The 26776-nt window shown below is 50.8% G+C and overlaps 2 protein-coding genes across 4 annotated transcripts in view; one reads left to right on the top strand and one right to left on the bottom strand.

The window, feature by feature from the left end:
- The window catches only part of Gpd1l (glycerol-3-phosphate dehydrogenase 1 like), a 73011-nt gene extending 70428 nt beyond the window's left edge, over positions 1–2583 (bottom strand). Inside the window, exon 1 of the mRNA XM_060385110.1 lies at positions 2564–2583. The gene's annotated coding sequence lies outside the window, so the exon portion shown is untranslated. The remainder of the gene's footprint in view (positions 1–2563) is intronic.
- Osbpl10 (oxysterol binding protein like 10) overlaps positions 1581–26776 on the top strand; it is a 221606-nt gene continuing 196410 nt past the window's right edge. Inside the window, exon 1 of one of the 3 annotated variants that reach the window (XM_060385109.1) lies at positions 1581–2355. In XM_060385109.1, coding sequence (XP_060241092.1) covers positions 2075–2355 — 281 coding nt within the window. In that variant the 5' untranslated portion in view covers positions 1581–2074. The remainder of the gene's footprint in view (positions 2356–26776) is intronic. The other 2 variants (XM_060385108.1, XM_060385107.1) reach the window with 2 other exon arrangements.

Genomic DNA, 26776 nt, shown 5'->3' with positions numbered 1-26776 from the left:
CAGTGCCCCGCACTTCCGTGGTGGCTCTCAACCATCTATACGTCCTGTTCCGGGGGGTCCCATATCCTTTTCCGATCTCTGTGGGCAGCAGCCACACACATACACCTAGATGCGGGCAAAACCGCTCACAAACATAGAAATAGGACACAGTTGACTTTTAGAAGGAACTTGATCAAGGTTACAGATGGTGCACATCTGTGATCCCAGCACTAGGGAGTGGAATCAGGAGAATCCAGAATTCAAGGCCAGCCCTGACTCCACGGTTATTTGAGGTCAGCCTAGGATACATGAATCAGACCTCAACACAAGCAAGCGAACACACAGCGAGCCAGCCAAGCCACACTCTGCTCCCTGGTTTTACTGTGCTTCTTCTTCTCCTCCTGCTCCCACCCCAGGGTTTCTCTGTGTAGCCTTGGCTGGCTGTCCTGGAACTCACTGCACACCAGGCTGGCCCTGGACGCACAGGAAAGCGCCTGCCTCTGCCTCCTAAGTGCTGGGATTAGAGCTGTGCGCCACTACCCCAGGGGGTCAGTGGCATGTGGTTCTTGTGTGTGGTTCCTGGAAGACTGGTTTACTTTTTTCATAATACCTGGACATCTGAGATTCTGATTTACTTGGTGGCAATCACTTCTCATTACCTCTGAAGCTTCTTGACAGCATGTCCGGAGCTGAGCCCTCTTTGAAAATTTTCTGGACAGGTGTGAAGCTGTAAAGGACCAGGGAAACTGAGCCTGTGAGAGTCGACTCTACCTAGCAATTACAAAAATCTGTCTGTAAAATTTCTATCATCTATCTATCTATCTATCTATCTATCTATCTATCTATCTATCTATCATCTATGTATCTATCTATCTACCATCTCTCATCTACCTATCTATCATCTGTGTGTGTGTGTGTGTGTAAAGGAGGGGTCCCAGCTTCTCAGAGCTCTAATTTTAGAAACAACCAGATTGCATTGCATATTTATATCCACAAAGATAACTAGTGGGCTGGAGAGAGAGCCCACTATCTGTCTGCCTTTGCTGAAGAGCAACACAGATTGTGAAGTGCCGAGCGTGTGGGTGGGCGAAAGAAGTTTCTGTGGAAGCGGCTGTGTGTTTGTTTTCTCACCTGCCCTGTGGTTTGGGCCCCTCTGGCTCTCAGGCGCGCATGGTCTTCGGAGCAAAAACTCTGGACTCCTCACATTGCCTGTCTGTTCCCATCGCCCCGGGGCTCAGCGTGAAGTGAGTGTGAGTCCAGGGGAGCGCTGACCGGAAGGCACCTAGCCCTAGCCCTAGCTAAGCATCCATTCCAACTCTGACTTGTGGAAACGGCCCCAGCTGACGGCCTGCTCCCCTGGGAGAGTCACCTGCCATCCCCTTCCTTTCCGCTCGCAAACCCATGGGAGAGCCCCAAGGGCCTCGCCGCCCTGTTTTTAGGCTCCTCCAGTGAGGCTAATTTTCAGGTGACTGTGTACGTGCCTGGCCCAGGCTCCTGTGCGGCGACACACTGAGAGGGAGCGTGCTCGTGTCAGGGACCGGGCGGGTCCATATCCGGGTGGACGCGGTGGGTAGAGCCGTCCCTCCCTTTAGGTCCCGAGGTGGGTTGGGGTGGAGGGAAGGACCTGCGGAGATTTCAACCCCCCCTCACCCCTCGGGATCCGAGCGGAGAGCGCAGGACGCGGATGTAGGGCGTGCCCACCCAGCCCTCCCAGCCCGTCCTGGGAGCATCCCCGGCCCCGGCCCCGGCCCCGAGCCATCGCAGGGGACGTGGAGCTGGAGGAGGAGGGACCTGGAGCCCCGAACTTGCCCGAGAAGTGGCTGGAGGGCGGGGCCGGGCCCTGGTCGAGGCGGGAGGAGGGGCAGCCGCAGCTGCATCCAGCCCGGCTGGCTTCCTTCCCAGCCCCTTTTCCCTCCTCCTCCTCCTCCTCCTCTTCCTCCTGTATGAGTCAGGCATTTCCCGGGGAATCGGAGCAGCCACGCGCGGCCCCGGGAGCCCGGAGCTGCAGTAGCGGCGGCGGCAGCCGAGGCGGCGGCGGCGGCGGCGGCGGGGCTGCCACGGCGGCGGCCACCCGCGCCCCGGGCGCGCAGCGGTCATGGAGAGGGCGGCCCAGGGCGCAGACGGCGGCGGGGGCAGCAACAGCAGCAGCCGGAGCAGCAGCCGCGCCACCTCGGCGGGCTCCTCGCCCTCCTGCTCCCTGGCTGGCCGAGGGGTGGCCGGCCGCTCGGCGGCGGCGGGACCGGGCGGCGGCGGCAGCCGCAGCAGCCCCGGCTCGGTGGCCGCGAGCCCGTCCGGAGGAGGCGGCCGCAGGAGGGAGCCGGCGCTCGAGGGCGTGCTCAGCAAATACACCAACCTCCTCCAGGGCTGGCAGAACAGGTAACGAACCCGCCGCCCGCGCCCCCGCGCGCTCCCCCGCCTCCCGGGTGTGGACCGTGGCGCCACCCGCGGCCGGGGACTGCCTGGGCGCCTCGGCCGTCCTGCACCCTGCCGGGCACCGCAGCGGCGGGCGGGAGGCAGGAACCCTGGAAGCTTGCGGAATCCGGTGTGGCCGCGGGGAGAGCCCGGGGTGGTTCCGGTGTCCTACCTGCTGGCGGGTTCTCGCACCCTGGAAGAGGCTGAGAGGGACCCGAGTGCGCGGCGCCCGGTGCAGAGAGCGGTCAGCACAACTGTCCCCACCCCGCAGCTCGTGTTTAAAGCGCGGTGTTTAAAACACAACAAACAGCACCACTGCCAACAAAGAGCCTGCCCGTCTTCGGGTGTCCTCCTCCCCCTCCCAGCGTGCCCATGCCCCTTCCCCAGTGGGTGGCTTAAATGTGCAGTTTGCTATGGTTATTTCCCCTTCAGGTACTTGTGAAGTTTCTTTGCTTTCCCTCTCAAAGTTGGCGAGCCTTGACCTGGGCGTGGTGGCAGATGCTTGTTAGCCTGCACCGCAGAGGCCGAGGCTAGCCTGGGCTACACAGTGAATTCCGGGCTTGTGTGAGCCACTTCGGGACACCTTGCCCCAAGAAAGAAGTTAGCAAGTCTAGTGATGGACAGGCTTCCGGGAGGACCTGTGTGTCAGAGAGTGGGGTTTCTAGTATAGTTGGGGTGATGACAGTGTGTGGACTTCAGTTGTATGGGAGAACTTGAGGATCGGAATGATCTCTCTCTCTCTCTCTCTCTCTCTCTCTCTCTCTCTCTCTCTCTCTCTCTCGTGTGTGTGTGTGTGTGTGTGTGTGTGTGTGTGTGTGTGTGTCTGCCTGCCTGTCTTTGTTTGGAGAAACAAACCAAAGGTGAACCGCCCATGCAAGGACCCCATGGGGTGACCTTTGACCCTTCCTTCAGCAGCCCTGGGTCTTCACCTGGGACCCTTACATGGTTTGGGCCGCTGAGAGTTGAGTCCCACGCTGGAGCCTGGCTTATCTCTGCTGGCAGGGCCGGCCCTCCCTCCTAGCTCTTCCCTCCGTCTGTTTGGAAACGTTCTGACGGTTTCCAGACGAGACACGCGCTGTCAGAGGCGAAGCTCTGCTTGCGGGAAGAGAACCTTGGATGTAATGGAAACGGAGTAGTTATAGATAGCGAACTCCCGCCTCGCCCAGGGTTTCCTTGGAGATCCGTTACTATGTTAGTGGAGTTGCTTTTAACTTTTGAGTCTTTTTTTTTTTTTTCTCCCTCAAAATAGCTTAGGCTGCTGCTCTTACCTACCCCCACCCCTGCTTTTTAAAAGCTGACAACAGAGGTAGATGCGTGGGAGGGGAGAGAGAGGAGATGACTAAATGCCATCGCAGTTCTGGAAAGCTGTGTCTCTGAGTGGCGGTTGACGGTGACCTGTGGGAGACACCTGGAAAGCGTGTTGGGCAATGCTGTCTTCGGCTGCCTCTTCCTGAGCTCGCTCGCGGGGCCGCAGCGCGGCTGCCCTAGATAACGCGCCTTTTCTTTGCCTGGCCGTAGTATTTTACCTGCCATGTGTGTTAGAGGATTTTGCTCTTTGTAGTGGATTTAGGGTGGATTTGGAGTTAGGTCCTTTTTTTTTTTTTTTTAAACCAGCTTTTAAACCTGCTATGGTGTTTTAGCTACTAGCAATCACAAACTTAACCCAGGTAAAGTCTTGTGAGCGTCCACTCTACCCATCATGCTCAAGTGCCTTGTGGCTGCCAGTGAATGTTCTCACTCACCTCCCCAGGGCATTTTCTCCAATGGGGAATGGCTGTATCCCGGCTTCTGCCCTATGCCGTGAGCTCTCTGGTCCAAGGTCCGTTAGAGGTCAGTGGGTGATTTATGCGGACCCTGTGGGAACACACTGTTTCTTTCTCTGGGGGTCTTGTACATAGAAAGCTGTATCTGTGACGAGGAAGAGAGAAGAGGACCAAAATAGACCTCATTAGGCAATGGAAACCTTGTTCAGTTATTTTCTTTCATCATCACGGACATTTAGTGAGTATCTGCTTTGCGCCAGGCCCTTCTGAAGCAGCTGGTGCCACTCAGGAGGCAAATCAAGGGGGGGGGGGTCGTCTCAGGAAGTGGCTGGGGACAGAACTGAGGCACGGCAGGAGCCCACCTGTATTAGATCCCCCCTTTTGAGGCAGAATTGGTGTTTATTAAAAGATATCTTAAGGGGCTGGAGAAATGGCTCAGCGGTGAAGAGCACTGGCTGCTCTTCCAGAGGACCTGGGCTTAATCCCCAGCGCCCACATGGCGGCCACAACTGTCTGTAACTCCAGCTGCAGAAGCTCTGACAGCCTCATACAGACATACATACAGGCAAAACACCAGTGCACTAAAATAAATACATAAATGATAAAAAAAACCCCAAAAAATAAGGCTTTAAAAAGACATTTTAAAAGTTATGACTTTATTTATTTGCGTGTGTGTGTGTGTGTGTGTGTGTGTGTATTCACTTGTGTAGAATAGTCCCCACTTGTGGGGAGTCAGTTATCTTCCACCATGTGGGTCCCAGAACCAAAGTCTGTCAGCTTAGCAGCAGGCGCCTTTATCCTCTGAGCCATTATGCCAGTTCCAAAGACATTTAAATACAGGTTTGAAGAGTGAGTGTGAAAGGAAATGAAGAGGCTCATGGGAAGAAAGTAAGAGCGAGATGGCATGGGGTCCCTGAGAGACTGTCCCTTTTTCGTTGTCATTGTTTTTGAGATCGGGTCTCATGTCCCCCGTCCCCCCCTCCCCCCGCCTCAAATGCAGTGAGAGCAATCAAAGCAGGATGAAAACATGTATTAACAGTCTTCTGTAATTCACAATTACACGTAGGTCAAGAAAACATTCGGAAACCAGGCGTGGGGCTCAGGCCTATAGTCCCAGCTCTTGGGAGGCTGGGGCATCAGGAATTTAAGGCTTGCTGGGCTGCAGAGGAAGGCCTTGCCCTCAAAAACAATAAAAAACAAAATAGATTTACAGGGTGGCTTTAAGGGATAAATTCTTCTTAACCAACGTTCAGGAGACCTTCAGGAGACAGGTGGGCTGGGAAGGCAAGGGGAAGCGAGTGAGGAGCAGGAGACAGGCATCTGCAGGCTGCTCTCAGTATGGATCAGTTCCACGGCCATTCACACAGAACACTAACTGCTTTAAAATGTTTTTTTTGAATTAAATTATTTATATTACATTCGAAACAACTGAGTGTGTGTGAGCCTGCACACACACAGGCATGTGGCACAGCATACGAGTGGAGTGCGGAGGACAGTCTTGTGCAAGTCTGTTTTCTCCTTCCGTGGTGTGGGTCCCAGGGATTGAACTCAGGTCCTCAGGCTTGGCTGCAAGTGCCCTTACCTCTGAGCCAGCTTACTTTTGGGGGCTGGAGAGATGGCTCGGCAGTTACTGCTCTTCTACAAGACTTGAGTTTGGGCTGGGAGTGGTGCCACACGCCTGTAATCCCAGCACTCAGGGAGGTAGAGGCAGGTAGAGCCTGTGAGTTCAAGGCCAGCCTAGTCTACAAAGTGAGTCCAGGACAGCCAAGGCTACACAGGAAATCCTGTCCTGAAACAAACAAACAAACAAACAAACAAACAAAAATAACTTGCATTTGGTTCTCAGCACTCATGTCAGGAATCTCACAACTGCCTGTAACTCAGCTCCAGGGGATCTGGTGCTTGATTCTGGCCTCTGGGAATGCTGAATGGCATGTGATGTACACACATGCCCATGCACACACAACACACACACACACACACACACACACGTATGCTTGCACACACACATACAAAATATTTAAAAAAAATTTTTTTAATTACTAGTTCTAAGCCAGGTGTGGTGACACATACCTGTAATCTCAGCACTCAGGGAGGCAGAGGCAGGTGAATCTCTGAGTTCGAAGCCAGCCTGGTGTACAGAGCAAGTCCAGGACAGCCAGGGCTACACAGAGAAACCCTGTCTCAAAAACAAACAAACAAACAAACAAACAACAGAACCAGTTCTGGACCTTCCTGTCTTCTTTGTGACAGGTATGTTACTAGTCCTGCTCTGTGAAGAACACTTGCTTCTGTGGCCAAGGAGGCTGACAGTCCTTGTGTCATGAAGGCTGTGACTTAGGGCTGTCACAACCCTCTCAGGTGGCTGCTGATGACCAACTTGCCGGAGCTTTCTTTTGGATTCTGTCTCAGATAACTTCAGATTTTTGAGAATGTAGTTTAGTTTCCTTTTGCTACATTTGGGGCTACTTTCCCTATTTGAAAAAAAAAAAATCACTGGAGGGCTGTGGCTGTGGCTGTAGCCCAGTGATATTTGCTTCCTATATACAGGGTTGTGGATTTTATATTCAACTCCCAAATGCACACACATGCATATGTATATATATGTACATGTCAGATATCAATATAGTAATATGTAAGATATTAATATATTTATGTAATATATTAATCTGTAAACTAAATAAAACGAACATCTTAGCTGATGGTGGTACAACGCCTTCACTCCCAGCCTCCCTCGGGAGGCAGAGGCAGGAAGATCTCTGTGAGTTCTAGGTTAGCCAGGGCTACATAGCGAGACCCTGTCTCAAAATAAAACGAAATGGACATAGGAGATGCATTCTGGGTACTGGAATACTTCCAGAGGCAACTGGCTGTTCCAGAGTTGGAAATCTCTGTCTTGGGCTTCCGATTGCACTGAAAGTGTTCTCCAGGTGTGCTCCTCTCTAGGCTGCTGGGCTGCCCTGAGGCTGCGCACTCGCATCCCTCGGGGACACCTGATTGCCTCATCGTCTATGGTGAGAAAGAAATGGGTGCCTGAGATTCCAAAACAGTGCACCCTAAAATGGACTTACTTATGCTTTAAAGAATGTATTGAGGGCAGGAGAGATGGAGGGGTGGGTGGTTAAGAGCACTTGCTGCTTTTCCAGAGGACTCAGGTTCGGTTCCCAGCACCACACCAGGCAGCTCACAGCCATCAGTGACTCTGGTACCAGGGGACTTGCCCCTCTTCCTACTGTGCGGGCACTGCATGCACACGGTACTCATGCACACATTTAGGCACGCACACATACACATTTCATTAACGACTTGATTCATCTTTTAAAAGTATTTCTTGAATACTTTAAGTATAACCTTTCTGTGTTAAACGCTCCCTGCAGGATCAGGCTCTGTCTTCTCCCACTTTTTATTATTGTTGTTGTTGTTATGTTGTTTTTGAGACAGAGTCTGATGTAGCCAAGGCTGGCTTCAAACTCAGGATCTATCTGAGGATGACCTTGAGTTTCTGGTCCCGGTTGCCTGCACCTCCCAAGTGGCCGGGATTACAGACATGCAGGGCCACTCGTAGTTTTGACTGGAGACTGTGTTGGGAATGGATCCAGGCCTTCGTGTTTGCCGGACAAGCGCTCTCCTACCTGAGCCGCATCCCCGGCCCCCACTTTTAACATTTGTCATCAAAGTGTGTGTCTGAGGAGGCTTACACTGAAATGATGACCGAGGTTTTCCTGGGTGGGTGGGATTGTGAAGGACTTTCGCTTTCTTCTTGGTTCAGTGTTGCTGAGAACGTAGGTTTTGTGCTTAGCGTTCTTTAGCTTTGCATCCTAAGCGCCTTGGGTATTTTCTGTGAATGAGTGAAGCTGTGCAGAGCTGGCCATCTGATCTCTTGAGTGGCAGGCCATAGCCCTCCCCTTTGCCTGGCGGCCTTAAGTGGGGGACTGTCAGCGGAGGCAGCCAGGGAACCACTTAGCGGTCATCCTGAAGACATTCCGAGAGCTTCAGGGATGACCCCACCCAGCCCCTTCTTCAGGAGGCCTCGGTGTGAATGGCTTTGCAAGACGGTCTGCCCTGGTCTTCAAAGACTTCAATTTAAAAATTAAGCTAAAAATTAAATTTTCCTCCTTCCTTTGTTCCTTTCTTGTACGTGTGTGGGCACAAGTGTTCTACAGCCCATGTGTGGAGGTCAGAGGATAACTTGTGGAAGTCGGCTTTCTCCTTCCAGCACTTGGGTCCTCTGGCTTGGGGCAAGGATCACTAGCCGATGAGCAGTCTCCTGTCCTCCAAGACTTGACTTCTGGACAATGCCCAGTGACCTTTACCCTACTGCTCGTGGCTGATTTCATCCAGGCCAGTGGAGAAAGCTCTTCTCTTGTTGAATCTTAGAAGATCGCTTGTGCTTGGTGCAATCTGAGGCCCTCAGGCTTGAGGGCTGTGATTAGTAGAACTGGGGCGCTTCACCTGAATCCCACCCTCCTTTTCTGCCCTTTCCGCTCAGGTTCTCACCGTCCAGGAGACCCCTCCCGTGCTGCCACCTGAGTCTGGAGTGCCCCTCCTTACCCACTTGTGCCCTTTGTGCTGCGTGGGGGACACCAAGACGAGATGTGGCAGAGTGGGAATTAGCAGCAGCTACAGCAGCCTTAGTGCTGGTCATGAAGTGACTAGGTAGGAACGGATATGAGAGGGAAGCAGAGGGGCCGGGGTGACTGAAGACTGTGGCCTGTAGAGAAGGCGGGAGACTGCAGGGCCCTGTCTCTGCAAAGAGTTCCAGGGAGCTACCCGCCTGGTAGAGCTGGGGTCCTGACACCCAAGACTTGAAAGCCATCAATACTGGCCATTGCTTGGTGCTACCAGCATTAGCGGCTGCTAATGAGCCATGGCTCGCTGCCTGCAGAGGGCAGGGCTTTGGAGGGTGAGGCCCAGAGCTGTAGGCCTGAGACCTGAGCACTCAGATCTAAGTCTCTGCCTGGAGCATGGAGCCTTAAGTGCTGTGTGTCAGGGTCCAGCGCTGTGTATCTGCTAGTTCATCCCTCAAGCTTTGCTGGCTTGTTGAGGCCTCAGAACCATAGACACAGAGGAAGCCGCTCTTTCCTCATTTTGTGATCTCCATCTGCACAGAGCCAACAACCCAGCCCAGACACCCAGTTGACGGTGTCCCCGTTCTGTGTGTGAGGCGCATGTGTGTTTTGGATAGGTCGCCATCTGTCTGTCTTCACTGCTGTGCTGTGTCCGGTTGTATGGATATACAATATAGGTGGCTATACCAAATGGATGTGTAATTTATATGTTACAGGTCGGTTAGAGAGGACATCCCAGTTTTGACCCAGTTTTGGCTCTTGTTGCTGTGAATATTTGAGTTCATAAACATGTGTTTCTTTTCTTTAAAAAATTAAGTCGCATTATTTATTTATTTACCTATTTATTTCTATTTCTCTCACTGTGTGTATGCACGGCTTTGTGTGAAGGTCAAAGGATAACTTGGGGGACTTGGTTCTTTCTTTCATCACTTAAGTCATCAGGCTTGGTGGCAAGTGCCCCATCCACAGATTACCCACTCCCACTTCTCAATCCCCCCTTTTTCATAATTTATTTATTTTTTGTTTTATGTGCATTGGTGTTTTGCATGCATGTATGTCTGTGTGAGGGTGTCAGGTCTTGGAATTACGGCAGTTGTGAGCTGCTGTGTGGGTGCTAGGAGTTGAACCCGGGTCTTCTGGAGGAGCAGCCAGTGCTCTTAACCACTGAGCCATCTCTCCAGCCCTCAGCTCCCCCTTTTGAGACAGGATCTCTTGTTTCTCAGGCCTGGCTACCTAGCCACGGGTGACCTCCAGCCTCTGGTTGATTCTGTGCTGGGGATCAAACAGAGAGCTTCATGCATGCCGGGCAAGCACTGCTCTCTTAAAGGGAATTTTCCTACCTTGCTTTTCCTGTTTTCAGGTGGCCACTGCTTTTCTGCGATCATCACTGCACCCCAGCAGTGTCTGGCAATCTTTCTGTCACTTTCTTCTCTGACACATCAGGCCTCCCACCGTCTCCCCAGAACGCTTGTGACTACACTGAGGACGTGCCCATATAGTCCAGGACAATTTTGTCATCTCAGAATCCCTTTTGCTCTGTGCTAGTGGCTCACCATAGAAGGCAAAACAGATGGATTCCAGGGGTGATTAGGATGTGGGTATCTTGGGGGTAGAGACACCTTTCAGCCTCTTCCAGGCCTACAGTTTCTAAACAGGCTTAAAAATCTGTGTGTGCATGTGTGCTGTGCTGTGTGTGTGTATGCTCTTAGTTCTCGTATGTGCTGTGTGTGTGTGTGTGTGTGTGTGTGTGTGTGTGTGTAGGTCAGAGGACAGCCTCAGGTGTTGGCCCTTGCCTTCCGTCTTGTTCTCGGCTGTGTACCCCAGGCTAGCTGGCTGGCACATTTCCAGGAATCCTCCTGTCTCACCTCCCCTCTCCTGTGGGGTAGTGTAGGTGTGCGAGCTTCCACGAGCATCTGTGTGAGTTTTGGAGCTCTAAACTCAGATCATCATGGTTGCGTGTTACACCCTTTCTGTACTGAGTCACCTGCTCGCCCCTGCTCCATTGTGAGGACGAAGGGGTTCTTGTGGTGTGGGTGCACAGTGGGTGGCTGGCCTTGGCGCTCTGGTGGCTCCTCATAGCCTGTTTATGGACAGCTGTCTGAGGACTCCGGGAAGAGACGATAATTTAGGCCTCTGTGCCCTGAGTGAAGGGTTGAAATGATTGTGCTGGAAACTCCGAGGCTTTTTGCAGTCCTTCCTGGCTCCTGCTGATGCGATTTGGGGCCAAGCCAAGACAGAATTGAAGAGAAAACAGTCTAGAATTTGATTTTTGACAACCCAGACTAGGTTGAATGTGGTCACAGCCCAAAAGAAAGTGCTTTATTTGTGTCTCATACCATGATATCAATAACAGCGATAAAATTAGGAAACATTATATGCGGTTTTCTGTTGTAACTCCATTACCCGAAGGTCAGATAAGTCCTCTGGGCCGCGGGTAACTTTCTCTTCTGGCCTTGCAAGTTTGAAGGGGACTATTTATATTGTGTGGTTTGGTCCTTTTCTATAAATATATTGATGAAAATATAAAAGGGCGTGGGCCCGGGGTGTAAGTCAGCTGGCAGAGCCTTTGTCCCGGATGCCCCGAGTCCATCCTTGCTACGGCACACGTGGTGGTATCTTGTGGTGCTCACCTGCAGTTCCAGTGCTTTGGAGGTGGAGGCAGGAGGATTGAAAGCGTAAGGCTGTCTTCATTTAGTTTGAGACCGGCCTAGACTCCGTGAGACCTAGTCTCAAAATGGTGAAAAGGGAGGGCTGGGGAGACGGCCCGGATAAAGGTGCTTGCACATCAAAATGACATGAGTTCAAAGCCCCAGCCCCCGTGTAAAAGCTCGGCATGTACCCATCGCCCCAGCACTGGACTGGGGTTGAGGGTGTAAGAGGATCCAGTCTGTTCTCCAGGCTGAGTGAGTCCCTGTCTCAAAAACTAAAGGTGGAGGGGTCGGGGAGGAGAAGGGTTACTCTGACAAAGGCCCGCGCTGCACCAGGCTGGTGACGTTCCAGAATCCACGGAAAGGTGGAAGGACGGAGGTGGCTCCTGAAAGTTGTCCTCTGACCTGCACACCTGTGGCAGCCCTGGCAACGACAATAACGACAACACATTAAAAACAGGGGGAAGGATAGAGCATGCCGGACCTTGACCTCTGACAGGTGCTCAAGCAAGCACACAATGCATTCAGTTTCCACGCACAGAGTTGAAAGGCAAACCTGTGTCAGTTTGGCCTTTGGCTTCTCATCATGGGGGTGTTCTAAACTGCAAGGTCTGTGGGAGCCTTTTGGAAAATGTGGGTGGGGCTGGGGGCCCTGCTGTCCTGTGCTCTGGAAAGCAGAGTGGATGACGGGACAGAGATGGCTTCCGATTTGTCCGTGTGGTTGTCAGCCCGTCAAGGCTTTAGCCAGTTGTCAGCAGTCTGTGAAAACCCCGGAGACAACCGGGGCAGAATCAAGGAACCCTTCAAAGTGCAGTGTAAGCTGGTGACATTATCCTTCGGATCTCCTCCTCTTTGCAGGCAATGCGACTTGGCAGGATGTTTACACCCCAAATATTTATTGCGCACCTTTTGTGTGTGTGCCAAGTGTCACGTGCGTGGCAGGAGGTAAAGTTAGGCCCTGCCTTAGGGAGCTGGCAGTCCCTACTAAAAGAGGGCGTTTGTTTGTAAGGAGCCCGAGAGGAAAGAATGTAAGGCAATATGATCACCAAAGCAACAGTGCAACCTCTATCATTGTGGTGGGACTCTTTCTAATAAAACTTTATTAAGCAAACAGGCAGCAAGTTGCACACAGCCTTGAGGTGGCAGCTTGACTGTTGTGGGTCTCACAGGACACTTGGACCCCTTATCTCATGAGGGTCATCAAGGCGGTTGAGTGTGGTGGCTCTGAGCTTCCCATGTGACCTTTAGCTTTTCTGGGCTCTGGTCTCCGCTCTTCTTTGTGTCTTCAAAATGTGTATTACTGCTCTGTGTGGGTGTGCTTGGGCCGTGGCACGTGTGTGGAGGTCAGAAGATACGGGGTGGGTTCTCCTTTTCCACCTTTACGTGGGGCTTATGCTCAGCTTGACAAGCTCTCAAGTCCTTTATCAGCTGACCCTCCTTGCCTCCCCCCACCCCTTGCCGAGGATGACTTCAAACTTGCTGTATCACTGAGTGTGAATTATTTTCTTCGCCTCCCAAGTGCTGGGATTCCTGGCAGTCATTAGTGAAAGTACCTTATTTTTTTTTTATTTTTTATTTTTTTAAGAAAGTGTTTCACTATATAGCTCAGGATGGCCTGGAACCCAATGTGTACACCGGGATGACCTAGTTTGCTGTGATCCTCCTGCCTTAACCCTCCTAAGTGCTCAGAGCACAGGTGTGCTCTCCCCATGCCTAGTCAGTTCTGGATCTGAAAAATGGGGACAGTACATTATCTGTTATAGGGACACTGGGGTCTGAGTTAGTCACCTTCCTGTTGCTTTGACCAAATACCTGACCAAAGCAGCTTAGGTATGGAACGGTTTATCCGGGCTCGTGGTCCAAGGGATACAGTCCATCGCACATGGTGGCAGGATGGAGAGGATGTGGGGGACATTGTAGTCAGGAACCAAGAGAGTGAACAGGAAGTGACCCATGCAATCAAACCGCAAGCCCCGCCCCCTGGTAACAAACTTCCTTCAGTGAGATTCTGCCTCCTAAAGGTTCCACTGCCTTCCCAAACAGTGCCACCAGCTGGGGTGCAAGTGTGCGAACATGCAGGTCTGCGAGGACTGTGATGATCAGTTCTAACCACTTGGTAGGCTTGGGAATCACCTGGGAGGGAGTCTCAGTGGGGAACTGTCTAGGTTAGGTTAGAGGGCGGTGTGCCAGCCATTTTCTTCGTGGGGTTATTCGAGGTGGGAAGACCCAGCCTGATTGTGGGGCGCACCATTTCACGGGCTAGGCCCTGGGCTAAGTGAAAGGGCGAGAGTGAGCTCCGGGCTTCTCTACTTCCGTTGCAGCGTGACCAGCACCTCAGCTCCTGCTGCTTCTGTGAATCTCTTGCTGCGATGTTGTTACCAGGAACTCTGAGCTAAGCCACTCTTTTTCATGTCAGTCATTTTTGCCAGGGTAGTGCATCACAGCAGGGGGAGAAGTAGCCGAGACAGGGATGTTGCAAGTTCAAACCTTGGCAAGCACTGAGGTGCAGAAGCGGAGAGTAAAGCCCTCAGGGAGCAGTAGCTGCTGCCTGGTGAGCTCCAGATGAAGCTGGGGAGAGCAAGGGGGCCCAGGAGCAGAAGGGCAGATAGAAAGGACCATTGAGAGTAAGAGGCCTGAAGAGAGGGCCTGAAGAAATGGAGGAAGCGGTACATGCTGTTCGTTAGTGATATGAAGTCTGGATTTGTCTGACTCCAGAGCGTGTCTTCTTTTCTTTTGTTTTTAGAGATTTGTTAATTTTTGTTTTGTATGTGTGAATGTTTGCCTGTACCTGTGTATGTGCAGCATATGTGTGCAGTACCCAGGAAGGCCAGAAGAGAGCGTCTGATACCGAGGAGCTGGAATTACAGGCGGTTGTGGGCTGCCATGTGGGTGCTGGGAACAGTACCCAGGTTCTCTGCAAAGAGCAGCCAGTGCTCTTCACCCCTGAGCCGTTCCTCTGGGCCCCTGGAATATGTTTTCTTTCCTCTGCCCTTGGATAAACTCTTGGAGGTCTGAGTCCATCCTCTTGTTTTCTAGCTATGATCCGAGATTTTACCTCAGGCTAGACAATCTGCAGCTCATTCCTTTCAGAGTAACCCTGTTCTTTTCTTCCACACCCCCTGCCTGTGCCTGTTTTTCTGCCCAGGTGTGGCCTTCAGGAAGGTAGCAAGCTGTGAGTTTCAACTAGTGACTTTGATTTTAGGGTCCCTTCTGTGAGCGGGCAGTTGGAAACTCAATAGTGCGGGTGCTGTACGTTGTGGCTTTCTCCTTAGGTGACCTTGTCAACTCTTGCCAGTGCTGGGCTGGTCCTCTGTAACCTTCTGTGCCTGCCTGGTTCTTTTTGTTCTTTTTAGGTTGAGGGGACATTTGGCCTATAAGGGCTGATAGGTAGATTATTTTTTTTTTCTTTTTAAATAATTAATTAATTTCTGAGTCAGGGTTTTTCTGTGTAGCCCTGGCTGTCCTGGAACTCACTCTGTAGACCAGGCCAGCCTTGAAATCACAGATAGCCATCTGCCTCTGCCTCCCAGATACTGGGACTAAAGGTATGTGCTACCACCATCTGGCATATTTTTACTTTTTATGTGGATAAGATCTTGGCCTGAAAATATTTATGTGTATCGTGTGCATTCCTGGTGTCTACAGAGGCTAGAAGAAGGTGTCTGATATTCTGGAAGGATGGTTGTGAGCCACCATGTGGATGCTGGGAATGGAATCCAGGTCCTCTGCAAGGGCAACCAGTGCTCTTAACCTATAAGCCATCTCTTTAGCCTCCTGCCCTTTTTTTAATTTTATTTTGAGGCAAAGTCTCCCTCTAGAGACAGTTAATTTTTGTCAGCGTAACACAAACTTAGACATTCTAGGGAAGAGAGACTTTCAGTGAGGAATGCCTTCGTTCGGTTAGCCTGTGATTATTTCAGTGGGACGTTTTCTTCATTGGTGACTGATGTGGGGGTCCCAGCACACAGTGGGCGGTGCCACCGCTGGGCAGGTGGTTCTGGGCTGTAGAAGAAAGCAGCCTGCGCAAGCTGTGGGGAGCAAGCCAGAGTTTCTCTGTGGTCTGTGCCTCATTTCCTGCCTGCAGGTTCCTGTCTCCAGTTCCTGTCTTGACTTGCCTTGATGATAGACTGTGATCTGTAAACCAGAGAACTCTTTTCTCCCCAAGTCACTTTTATTCAGAGTTTTTTTCACAATAACAGCAAGCAAACTGGACACCAGGCTTGCCTGGAACTCTATATAGGCAGCCCAAGCTATCTATTCTTGGACTGGTGTCCGTTTCCTACCTCTGTCTCTCCTGGTGCAGGGATTACAAGTGTGTGCTACTGTACCAGGCTTAGAGAGAGTTGGGCTTTTTTTTTTTTTTTCCTCCTCTTTATGGCATGGGGAATTGAACTCAGGGTTTTATACATGCTAGGCAAACACTTGACCAAGCCCTTTGATGGAACTTGCCTCTGTTTCATTAAGCTTGGTGTGGACTTTGGCTGAAATAGGGTCAAGTGTTTATAAAATGGACTTTGGTTTGGGAATTTCTGTGTGCACACTTGCCCTTATTCCCTGTACCTTGAAAATGGCCACTGGGGTAGGGATGGGGCATGTCTGGCGGAAGGCCAGCTTGCTTCAGATGCTGGCTCTTATTCCTAGCATTGAACAGACTGTGCAGATGCACACTTGTAATCCTAGTGCTCTCAAGGTTGAGGCAGGTTCCAGGATAGTCGGGGCTGTACAGAGAAACCCTGTCTCCAAAACCAAACCAAACCAAAAAGTGAGAACATATCTAGGGATGTGACTTAGTTGAGTGCTTGCCTGGCAGGCTGGGGACCCTGGCTCCATTCCCAACACTGCATACACCAGGCATGGTCGTCTGATCTGTAATCCCAGCGCTTGGGAGGTAGAGTCAGGAGGGTCAGCAGTTAAAGGCCAGCCTGGGCTACAGGCAACCCTGTCTAAGCAACCACAAAAGAGGCTAAACGCACAAGGTCAGTTTGTGGAGAGAACACTGTCGGGGCTGTTGTAGTTTTTTCATCTGGTGGGTGTGGTAAAAGGCTCTGACAGAAGCACCTTAACGGCATAGTTCAGTCTCTAGCATGGCAGCCTGAAGTAGCTGCTCACAGGGGACTCGCTGTCAGAGGGAACCAGGTCGATGGACTGTCTCCTCGCGTGAGCATCTTAGTGCTCTCTCCATTTACACACTCTAGGACCCCCTGCCCATGTTCTGGGAAGTAAAGCTGGCTCTGCCCACATCAGGTAACATGGTCAAGACAATCCCTACAGGCTTACCCAGCAGCCCGTCGCCCATGGCTAGACTCTGTCAAGTCACAGTTAATCACTAACGTCACTGTGTGTCTTGTCTTTCCTCCAGCTGTTTCTTTGTGGTGACTTTATCACCCTGACCAATGCAGGCCTTCCTTCTCCTGAGGAGTTGGCAGCTGATACCTTGGTCCAAAGGGCATGGAGGCAACAGTCTTATTAGCTCAGGGGTGACCTGTGAGTTAGATTGTTTTGTCAAGTGTCACTTTTCAGGATTGCCCTTGAAGCGAGCTGAATTCAGAGCATGCTGTTAAAAGCCAGAACTTTAGGAGTTTTTGTTCCCAGGTAACTCCAGCAGAGAAAACACGGAGACTTTGTTGTTGTTTTTGCTTTTTTGAGATAGGGTTTCTCTGTGTGTTGGCCCTAGACTCCCTTTATAGACTAAGCTGGCCTGGTACTCACGGAGACCCGCCTGCTTCTTCCTCCTGAGTGCTGGGATCAAAGGCGTGCGCCACCACACCCAGCCACATAGAGACTCTTAGAGCGGAATAAAAAGCTTGTATTGCTGGCAGGCAGCTGCATGGGGAACTTGCCCAAATCATGCAGCCCATCGCCTCACTGTTTTTTGTCTTTTATGCTCAAAACTACAACCCCATTGATAACTTCGGTTAGTATTAGTGACACTTTGGTTAGCAAGAGCAGTTAGAGAGGAATGAAGCTATGGAAACCAAAAAGCAAGGTTAGGGTAGTTGGGGACCTTGCTGGGTCCTGGAGCTGTGGGTAGTCCTTGGTACACTAGGTCCTTATTCCCATGTTGGCAGATGTTGGGGCCCATACTCCGGATTTTAGGATGGCATTGTGCCTCCAACGTGGTGTCAGCTGTGCTAAGGTCTGGGGGCCTGTTACGCTTTCTTTTCTCATGCTCAATAACAGGGCAGGCCTTTTTTTTTTTTTGGTTGTGGGGAGCTAGGGAGTCATAAAGGTGAGCTCTTTGAAACCTTTTTTGACAAAGCAAGAGAAGTGAACGGGTGTCCATGAGGTCCAGTTGAAGTTTGAGGTTGTTTTTTGTCTTTTCTTTTGGAGATGGTCTCACGTAGCTCAGGCTGGCTTTAAATTCTCTGCGTAGCTAGGATGACCTTGAACTTCCTTCCGCTTCTTTTCTAAGTAAAAGCAGAGTGTGAGCTTCGTTGGACCAAGTGAGGGAGCGTCTCTTCACGGCACAGGATTGTCTCAGTCCGCTCCCTGGGGCTTCCCTCCTCTTTGTTTCCTGTACTGACATTTTTGTTTGTTTCCTCTATTCCCATCTTACTTATATTTCTGGTTCCTTTTCTCCACACCCCCTTTCCCCTTTTTATTTTGATAATGCCTCATGATGGATGACCTTGAATTTTTGGGCCTCTTGCCTCCTAAATGCTGGAAATTTCATTGTGGCTGTTTCTTAGTTTCAAACTTTAAATTCTTCCATGTAACAACTAAGTAGGTCAGGACCTGATACTTGACTTCCATGGAAGTGACACAGAGTTGACTAATGACATTTATATAGGATTCATAGCTTAGGTAATAGTGTTGCATTGGTTTTATTTCTTTTTACACTGAACTATCAAGGGGCAAAATGGTGTCATGTCCACAGCAGATTCCAAAGGAGTTAAAGCATAAAAGGGGGCGGAGTGGGGAGGGCTGGGGAAGGAGGCTCAGTGGGCAAAGTGACCTGAGTTTGCTCCCCAGCACTCACCTCAAAACACTAGGCAGGGGGGTAGGGAGTAGGGGGCTGGAGAAGTTCCTTAGTCCTTTAGAGTAGTGGCTGCTCTTCCAAAGGACCTGGTTTCAGTTCCCAGAACCCACAGGGCAGCTCACGACTGCCCATAAACCCCAGGTCCGGGGACTGATGACCTCTTCTGACCTCTGAGAGTACCAGGCACACACCTGGTACACAGACATACATGAGAGCAAAACACTCATCGCTTAAAATAAATAGATAAATAGATAAATAACTAAATAAACCTTAAACTAAAACAAAACACACCTGGCCGTGGTGGTGGGTGTCTGTAAGTCCCCATGCTGTGGTGTCAGAGACGTGTGTATTCTGGGACTTGCTGGCCGGATGGCTGAATCTGAACCCAGCTCCACTGAGAGACCCTGTCTCAACAATAACGTGAAGAATGTGGAAAAGACACCTGGCTTCAACTTCTGGCCTCTACGCATGCACACGTGGGTGAATATACTGACATACACAAGGAATCCAAGCTTACAGCACACACATGAACACACACACATAGGAGAGAGAGAAGGAGAGAGAGAGATCCACACACTCACGAATGTATATGAAAAGATAAACCAACCGGTAGAGTGTAGTAGTTCTGTGGTGGCTGCGGCTTGCTGATAGGACACTTATGTAGCTCGTGTGAGGCCACGGGTTCAATCCCCAGTACAACAAACAGAAAAAAAAAAATCGAAACTGGGGTGACGGTGGCTCACAGGCAGTGTGTGCGCATCTAGCGCACCAAGCCCTGCATCCCCAACGTCACATCAGTTAGACGGCACCCTTGTGCAAAGCACCTGGGAGGTGGAGGCAGAAAGATCAGGAGTCCAGGGTCATCCTTGGCCAAGAAGCAAGTTCGAGGCTAACCTTGGCTACTGGAGACTATCTCACCCTTCCAAACAGATAAGAACGTGGCTCTTTGTACTATGGTATCATCTATTTAAACTTGAAGTTACACTGAATCTCTTACATTTCATCTGTTAAAACAAACAAACAAACAAACATGGCCGTGGGAGCAGGCAGCAAATTCACAACCAGACCTGGAATCTATGTTCTAAAATTTTCCAGGTTGCCTTGAGTCTGTCAGAAGTGTCCAGCGTTTTGGCTTCCGTGGGCCACATTGCAGGAAGAATTATCTTGGGCCGTGTATTGTACAAATCATTGATACAAGCTGATGAGCAAAACTAAACAAAACAAAACAAAACAAAAGATCTGTGCATACTTTTTGTGGCCTGTCTCATCACTGTCTTCTTGTAATAAGGTTTGGACACCCTGGAATCTTCTTCAGTAGGCGAGGAGGCAGCTATCCCGTAGCCTTTCCAGCCTGGCGTAGAAGATACGAGGTGTGCTTGTGGGGACCGAGGCATCCAGATACTAGCTACAGTGAATGGGGCTGAATTTGTTCATGTCTGCAAGCGATTGTCCATTTAACTAGGTGAAGCAAGCTCATTTGCAGCTTAGGAAAGGACCATTAAGCCTCGGGGAGATTTGCGTGCTTATCCCTCCCCTGTTAGCTGTTTGATATTACATAACCAGCAAGCGGGATGAGGTGGTAAGCACTTGCTCTTCTCCAATCCTGACGGGAAAATTAGAATGAGTTACCATTTATGAGTACTCCAGAATTCACTCTCTTTCCCTCCCCCTTTCCGCCTCTCTTTGTGTGTGTTATGTGTGTGTGATCACGTGGGTGCACCCCTGTGGAGCTAAAGAAGACAGCTCGTGAGTGTGGGTTCTCTCCTTCCATCATGGAGGCCCGGGAATTGAACTCAGGTCGCCGGGCTTGGTGGCAGACACCTTGACACGCTGAGCCACCATCTCTAACAGCATGTTTGAATCCACGGTTTTGTACTTCAGCTCTGTCACCTAGAACTCTGATGTTTGTCTTAGAATGGCTTGTTGAATACAGAGGGCCGGTGGAATGTGGGTTTGGAATGTTCCAGTGAAGATGGCCCAGTTTCTAAGTGTGGCCCTCCTCTGAGGGGACTGTAGGATGAGGTCCTTGGGGCTCCAGGTCAGTGTAAGTACTCGGCAGGTGCTCCAAGCTGGGCCTCAGTCCGTTTGCTTCTTGGGGTTCAAGGTTCATGTGAGTGAATTCACCACGTGGGGGGAATTTGTTCCTTGTGTGTGTGTTCTTATGTGTGTGTGGTGTGTGCACACACGTGTACACACACATCTGGAGGGTAGCGCTTAACTCCGAGTATCATTCCTTAAATGTCCCTACACTTGCTTTTGAAGACAAGGTCCCGTTGCTAGCCTGGAGTTCACCAGGTTCAGTAGGCTGGCTGTCCTGGGAGCCCAGGATCCCATGTCTCCACCTCCTTGTCCTTGGGATGACGAGACAACCTCATCAGGTTTTAACCTGACGTTTGTGTGTGGTGTGATGGCTGTCAGCCCGTCACAAGGTAGAGTCGCCGGGGAAGAGAGTCTTAATGAGGAATTGTCTACACTGGGCTGGGCGTAAGTGAAAATAGTGTAGGGGCTTTTCTCTGCCCGTTCTAGCTCCCAGATAGCGATATAGACCCGTTACATTTATTAACAAGCTTTTAAGCAGTACAGCTGGGCTTTATTCTAACCTGTCTGTGCTGGTCTGGACTATTTCCCAGCCACATGCCTTGTTACCTGCCGTCTAGTCTTGCCCTGGCCGTTCCTGCTCCATCTCTGTCCTCACGGTGACTCCCTCCTCCTGGGGAATCGTTTCAGTGAAATCAACCGATGTGGGAAGCCCCAGCCCATGGTGGCCAGCACCATTCCCTCAGCTTGGGGTCCCGAACTGCCGCCAGAGTAGAGAGACGGAGCCGAGCACAGATGAGGGAGCATTGCACACTTGTTTTCCCTCTGCTCTTGCCTGCGGATTAACTGTGTCCCGCAGTCTCAAGCTGTGACTCCCACAGGGAAGGCCTGACCCCTGAGAGCTAAAGTAGCGCTTTCTCCCCCGAGTGGCTTTTGGCCAGGGTATTTTATCACAGCCACAGAAATGCAGCTAGAACCCGTGGATTCTGGGACTCAACTCCTCAAGCTTGAGGGACAAGTACTGTACTGACGGTCTCCCCAGCTGGCTTTTGAACTAGTCAGGCCGGGCAGGGGTCAGCGCTCAGGGTTTCTTCCCTGCGACTGGTCAGTTTCTTCTCAGAAAGGACCAGGTGTCCCTTCCTTGCCTGACAGCCCTGGGTGGCGAGGTCACAGCCTTGACTCGGAGACACTTGGCCTGTAGCTGTCATCCTGGCCTTGACGTTTTTGTAGTAAGAGAATACGAAGAACGGATTGAGGAGAACTCTAGCAGGACGCATCCGAGTTTCTGCTGGACTCTGCTCACTGTCTGTGGCTGGCTGGCCTGGCGCGGCGTCCTGGCGCCTCGAGAAGGCAGCGTGTGGGCCCATGGGTGGTGTACTGTGCGGGACTGTGGACCTCACTGGTGTTGCACCGCAATGGAACCGGCGCCCTGAGGCTGCCGGGAGGACCCGGTTCCGTGTTAAAGAAAGAACATGGAGGCTGGAGAGATGGCTCGGTGGTTGAGAGCACTTGCTACTCCTCCAGAGGACCCGTTCCCAGAACCTTCAACAGCTCACGGCCTTAACTCAAGATCCGGGGGCTCCGGAGCCCTCTTCTGGCCTCCAAGAGCGCCGCACACGCACAGTGTGCATACATATGCACAGGCAAAATGCCCAGACACATAAAATAAACATAAATAAATCTGAAAGAAAGAAAGAAAGGTTAGGTGGCTGAGCTGCATCCCCGGCCTGCTAGTGCTGTGTCTCCCCCTTCAAGGCCCTTTGTCTGTGTTGCTGTTTTCTCATGACTGTGTAACTTATTCTGGGGAGCCACAGCTTAATTCTTTAGGGTGTGAGATCTTCTTAACCGCTGATTTAAAATAAATTCCCATGTTCTCTACCGTTCGCATGGCAGAAACATTCTGGTCCTTCCCCATTTTCCTCAGCACTTGGTGCTATTGGTGTGTGTGTTTAATTTTATCTGTTTTTATGTGTAAGTAGCTCATGATGTTTGACATCATTCAGGATGACCTTGAACCCCTGATCCTCTTGCCTCAACCTCTCAAGTCTGAGATTACGGGGTACTGCCATGAGCAGCTTCTGTGGTGCTGGGCCTCGAACCCAGGACACCATGCATGCTGGGCAAGTGTTGACCAACTGGGCTGCATCCCTAGCCCTAAGTAGATTTCAGTCAGGTTGTTTCTCTTTAATATTATTTTAATATTTGTTATTACACTTCATTTATTTCTGCGTGCCTGAAAACACTTAGAGACCAGAGGACAGCCTTTGGGAGTCAGCTCTCTCCTTTTGTAAGATGTGTCCTAAGATCAAACTCAGACAGTCGGACTTGATGGCTCTTGTCACTTCCTGCTGGGCCACCTGGCCAGCCCCTTCTTGTTTGTTTTCTCTCTCTCTGTCTCTGGAGACAAGGATTTCTTTGTGTAGCCTTGGCTGTCCTGGCCTCGCTTTGTAGACCAGGCTGGCCTCGAACTCACAGAGATCTGCCTGCCTCTGCCTCCCTAAGTGCTGGGATTACCGGCATGTGCCGCCACTGCCAGCTTGTTTTCTTACCTTTTAATTTTGTGAGCCTTTTTTTTTTTTTTTTTTTTTACTTATTTGGATGTTTATTTTTGTCTACGTGTCACTGTGTATATATGCACACGTGTGAGTGCTTGCATTTGCGTGCAAGGCAGAAGAGGGTCTTGGTTCCTCTGGAGCTGCAGTTGTCGGCAATTATGAGGCATTGGACGTGGGTGCTGGGAATTGAACTCAGGCTCTCTGCAAGAGTAGCGAGCACTTTATGTCTCTCCAGCTTCTTAAGAGCCTTACACTAATATAAAGCTGAGTACTGAGTGCTAAGCACTGAGAGTACTGAGTGCTAAGCACTGAGAGTACTGAGTGCTAAGCACTGAGAGTACTGAGTGCTTGTTTTTCCTCTTTTGTGTATGTGTGTGTTATGCACTTGTGCTCATGGATGCACAGGCTAGAGGAGAATGTTGGGTTCTCTCTGCCATATTCCCTTGAGACAGGCTCTCTCACTGAACTGGCCACTGAGTCCCTCCCTTCTCTGCCTGCTTCCCCCAGCACAGGGTTTACAGGGACACCTGGGCATGCCCAGCTCTTTAATGGGTTTGGGCAGCAGCGAGCTCATCCCCTGAGCTGTGTCCCTTGCCTGACTTCATGCTTCTGATGAACTGGCTATTGAATCTTGGTATGTCCAGCGTTTTCCAGTCTTCCTTTACTGACTGTTGGTGCCTCTGAGATCTGTAGTGATGTTCCGTATCTTGCCCACTCCTTTCTTTTTGAGACCAGATTTTGTGCTTTTTCTCACAGGCTAGCTACCATTGACCTCACTATGTAGTTCTGATTGGTCTCAGACTTCTAGGCTTCCTCCTGCCTCAGCTTCCTGAGTACTAGAACCGTGTGTGTGTGTGTGTGTGTGTGTGTGTGTGTGTATGTATGTGTGTGTGCTCATCCCCAGCCCTGAACTATAGATTTAAACAGAGGATGCCAAGAGAAGTGATGGGCTTAGGGCAGTTTCTCTCTGGGAGGGTGTGGAAGGTGACGCTCTTAAATTCTGATAGAAGAAAACATTCTTGTCCGGAGACCTTCAGTGACTGTAGAGTAAAGTAGATAGGACTTGAGCGACTTGAGTGACGTTGTGGAGAAGTCCGGTTAAATGGAGTCCAGTTTTCAGAGCATCAAGTTATCGGAAGCAGTTTTGGGACAGCAAACATTTCCTTCTACCTGGGACTGCTTTAGGATAGGTCCTTGTGGGGGTGTTCGGCTCAGTAGTGAAGCACTTTCTGAGCAGGCAGGAGGAACTGAGTTCAAATCCGAAGTCTTTGAAAAGGTGGCCGTGGTTGCATGCATCTGTAATCACAGGTGAGCTGATGGGCAGGTTGACACCAGCCAGCCAGGCAGCCAGGCAACACAGAGCATCAGCAACAGGGTGGAAGGTGAGTCAGCATGCAGGTTTGCTCTCTGACCTCCGTGTGCATGCTGTGATCTACAGACCTCTGCACACACATGAACACATACACATCACAGGCATTACACACACAGCTGCGCTGTGCCATCGGCAGGTGGCTGTGGGTGGGGCATGCTGGCTGATGCCCTTGGTGGGGCTGGTGATGGGTGGTTTTTAGAGACAGTTTCCAGGGAGAGGAAGGGTCAGAGGCATTCATTTAGTTTGGAGCTGTGAGAGGGGCGGGGGCAGATCTTTGCTCTTCCTGGGACATGGATGCTTTACATTTTATTTGCTCATTGACTGTGGATGGCATGTGCAGGGGTCAGAGGACAAGTTGGTTCTTTCCTTGCGCTGTGGGTGGCCTAGGGATTGAACTGGGGGTCTTAGGCACCTGCCCCTGCTGAGCCTTCTTGGCAGCCCTGACGTAGATGTTTCAAGCAGGAGGACCTGCTTTGTGAAAGTTTGCTTGTAACCCTTCATCGAGCCGGGCGCAGTGGAGCACACCTATAATCCCAGGAGGCAGAGGCAGGAGGATCTCTCTGAGTTCGAGGCCAGGCCGGTCTACAATGCGAGTCCTGGACAGCCACGGCTACACAGAGAATCTCTGTCTTGGAAAAATAAACAAGCAAGCAAGCAAACAAACAAAACCTTTTCATCCTTGCTTTCTCATTTAGGTCAGCCGGCTCGAGTAAGGAATCTGGCCTACTGATGAAGTATTTAAATGGATTCTCCCAGTACATCTCATTTCTGGAGCCTCTTTATAATCCTGATTGACGCAAATGCTCCTTTTGTTGTGCATGAGAACAGAACGCTGGGTCCTGGTTGGTTCAGGTTTACTCTGGATTACTGAACTCTGAGCCTGGTGGGGGCAGCTGAGGCTCTGAATGACAAGCTGCTGCCAGCTCATTTTGAGTGATTGCCCTGGAACCGGGGCTGCAGAGATTAGATGCTTATAGGAACATACGTGTGTGTGTGTGTGTGTGTGTGTGTGTGTGTGTATGTGTGTTTATATGTGTACATATGTCTGTGTAGGTGTGTAGGTGTGTGTGTAAGCATGTGTGTTCGTGCTGCTGGTGGTAATAAGCCTTCACTCTAGCCCTGAGCAGCATCCCTCAGCCCAGGCAAGTGCTTTGAGTGGGGGCGCACTGTGATGGTTGGTGTCAGCCTCACACAGTCTGGAATAACCTGGGAAGAGAGTTTCAACAAGGACTTGCCTTGATGGAGTTGGTCAGTAGGCGTGTCTGTGGGGGACTGTCCTGCTGTGTCAGCGTGGGAAGACTCAGTCCGCTGTGGGCAGCACCATTCCCTAGGAAATGGCTGACCGTAGGAGTGGACAGAGCAGGCTGACCGCAGGCAGGAGCACATTAAGTGCATCGCTCTCTGCCCTTGACTGTGGATTAGGGCGGCCGGATCCCCCAGGTTCCTGCGGCCGTGACATCTCTGCCTCGATGAACTGTGGCCTTAAGTTGTGAGCCTAATAAGCCGTTTCTCCCTGAAGTTGATCTTATCAGTGTACTTTATCGCAGCAGCAGGAGGGAGAGCTAAGATGCTGACTCCCGTTCGGGAAGGGCTGTCCGAGCACCCCTAACTGCAGGTTCCCTGGGTCTTTTCAGGACATGATCCCATCAGCTTGAGATGGTGCTGAATGGGGCACTCAGTTTCCCAGGTTTTGGAAAGACAGTTTTCCAGGGACTATGCCGGGTCTCAAAGGACAGTGACCTTAGTGTCCAATAGTAACTGGATCTGCACGCCAAGCAGGAGAGTGTCAACCTGCCACACTCTGAGAATGATACTGGTGTTTTCCCCGTAGCCTTCTTCTGGGTGTCCAAAATAAACCAAGGTAACGTCTCCTGTAGGGTTGGGGAAGCTGAAGTCCTCTCCATAGGCCATGACACGGAGGCCTTGGTGCCTCAGATGGCCTTTCCCCTTCCTTTGCTTTGCAGGTGAAGAAATGCTTCCAGAGAGATACAGAGTTAGAGGAAGAAATCAGATCTGGCTTCTCAGATGGTGCTGGAGAAATTCCAGGAGGGCAATGTAAAAATGGCCCCTTTTTTTTTCTTCAGTCCTGTGGTTTTGTTAAATAGCAGACAATGTTTCCTGGCTTTATATTTTTTTGGCTGGTGTCCTAAGGCTTACCTGAATGTTCTGGTTTATTTATGAGCTGTATTGAGAGATGGAGAAGACTTAAAAATGTGTGGAGAGCTTGCCTGCCTGGAGCTCAGAGTCCTGGAAGGTATTAAAAGGACGACTTATCTCCAGTCTCAGGCTGGTTTCTTTAGTTATGTAGCCATGAGAACTGAATAGGAGTTTTAGCAGCCAGAGTTTTGCTTTTTATTTTATCATGATTTTTAAAGTCAGGGTCTCTCTCCCCAGCTGGCCCCGTACTCAGTGCATAGGATAATCTTGAGTTTCTTGTCTTCTCAAGAGCCCACTGAGGCCAGA

Source organism: Meriones unguiculatus, chromosome 6, assembly GCF_030254825.1.
Source record: "Meriones unguiculatus strain TT.TT164.6M chromosome 6, Bangor_MerUng_6.1, whole genome shotgun sequence".
Classification (NCBI taxonomy): Eukaryota; Metazoa; Chordata; class Mammalia; order Rodentia; family Muridae; genus Meriones; species Meriones unguiculatus.
The sequence above is the reverse complement of the archived record's forward strand: the minus strand, read 5'-3'. Positions and strand labels throughout refer to the sequence as shown.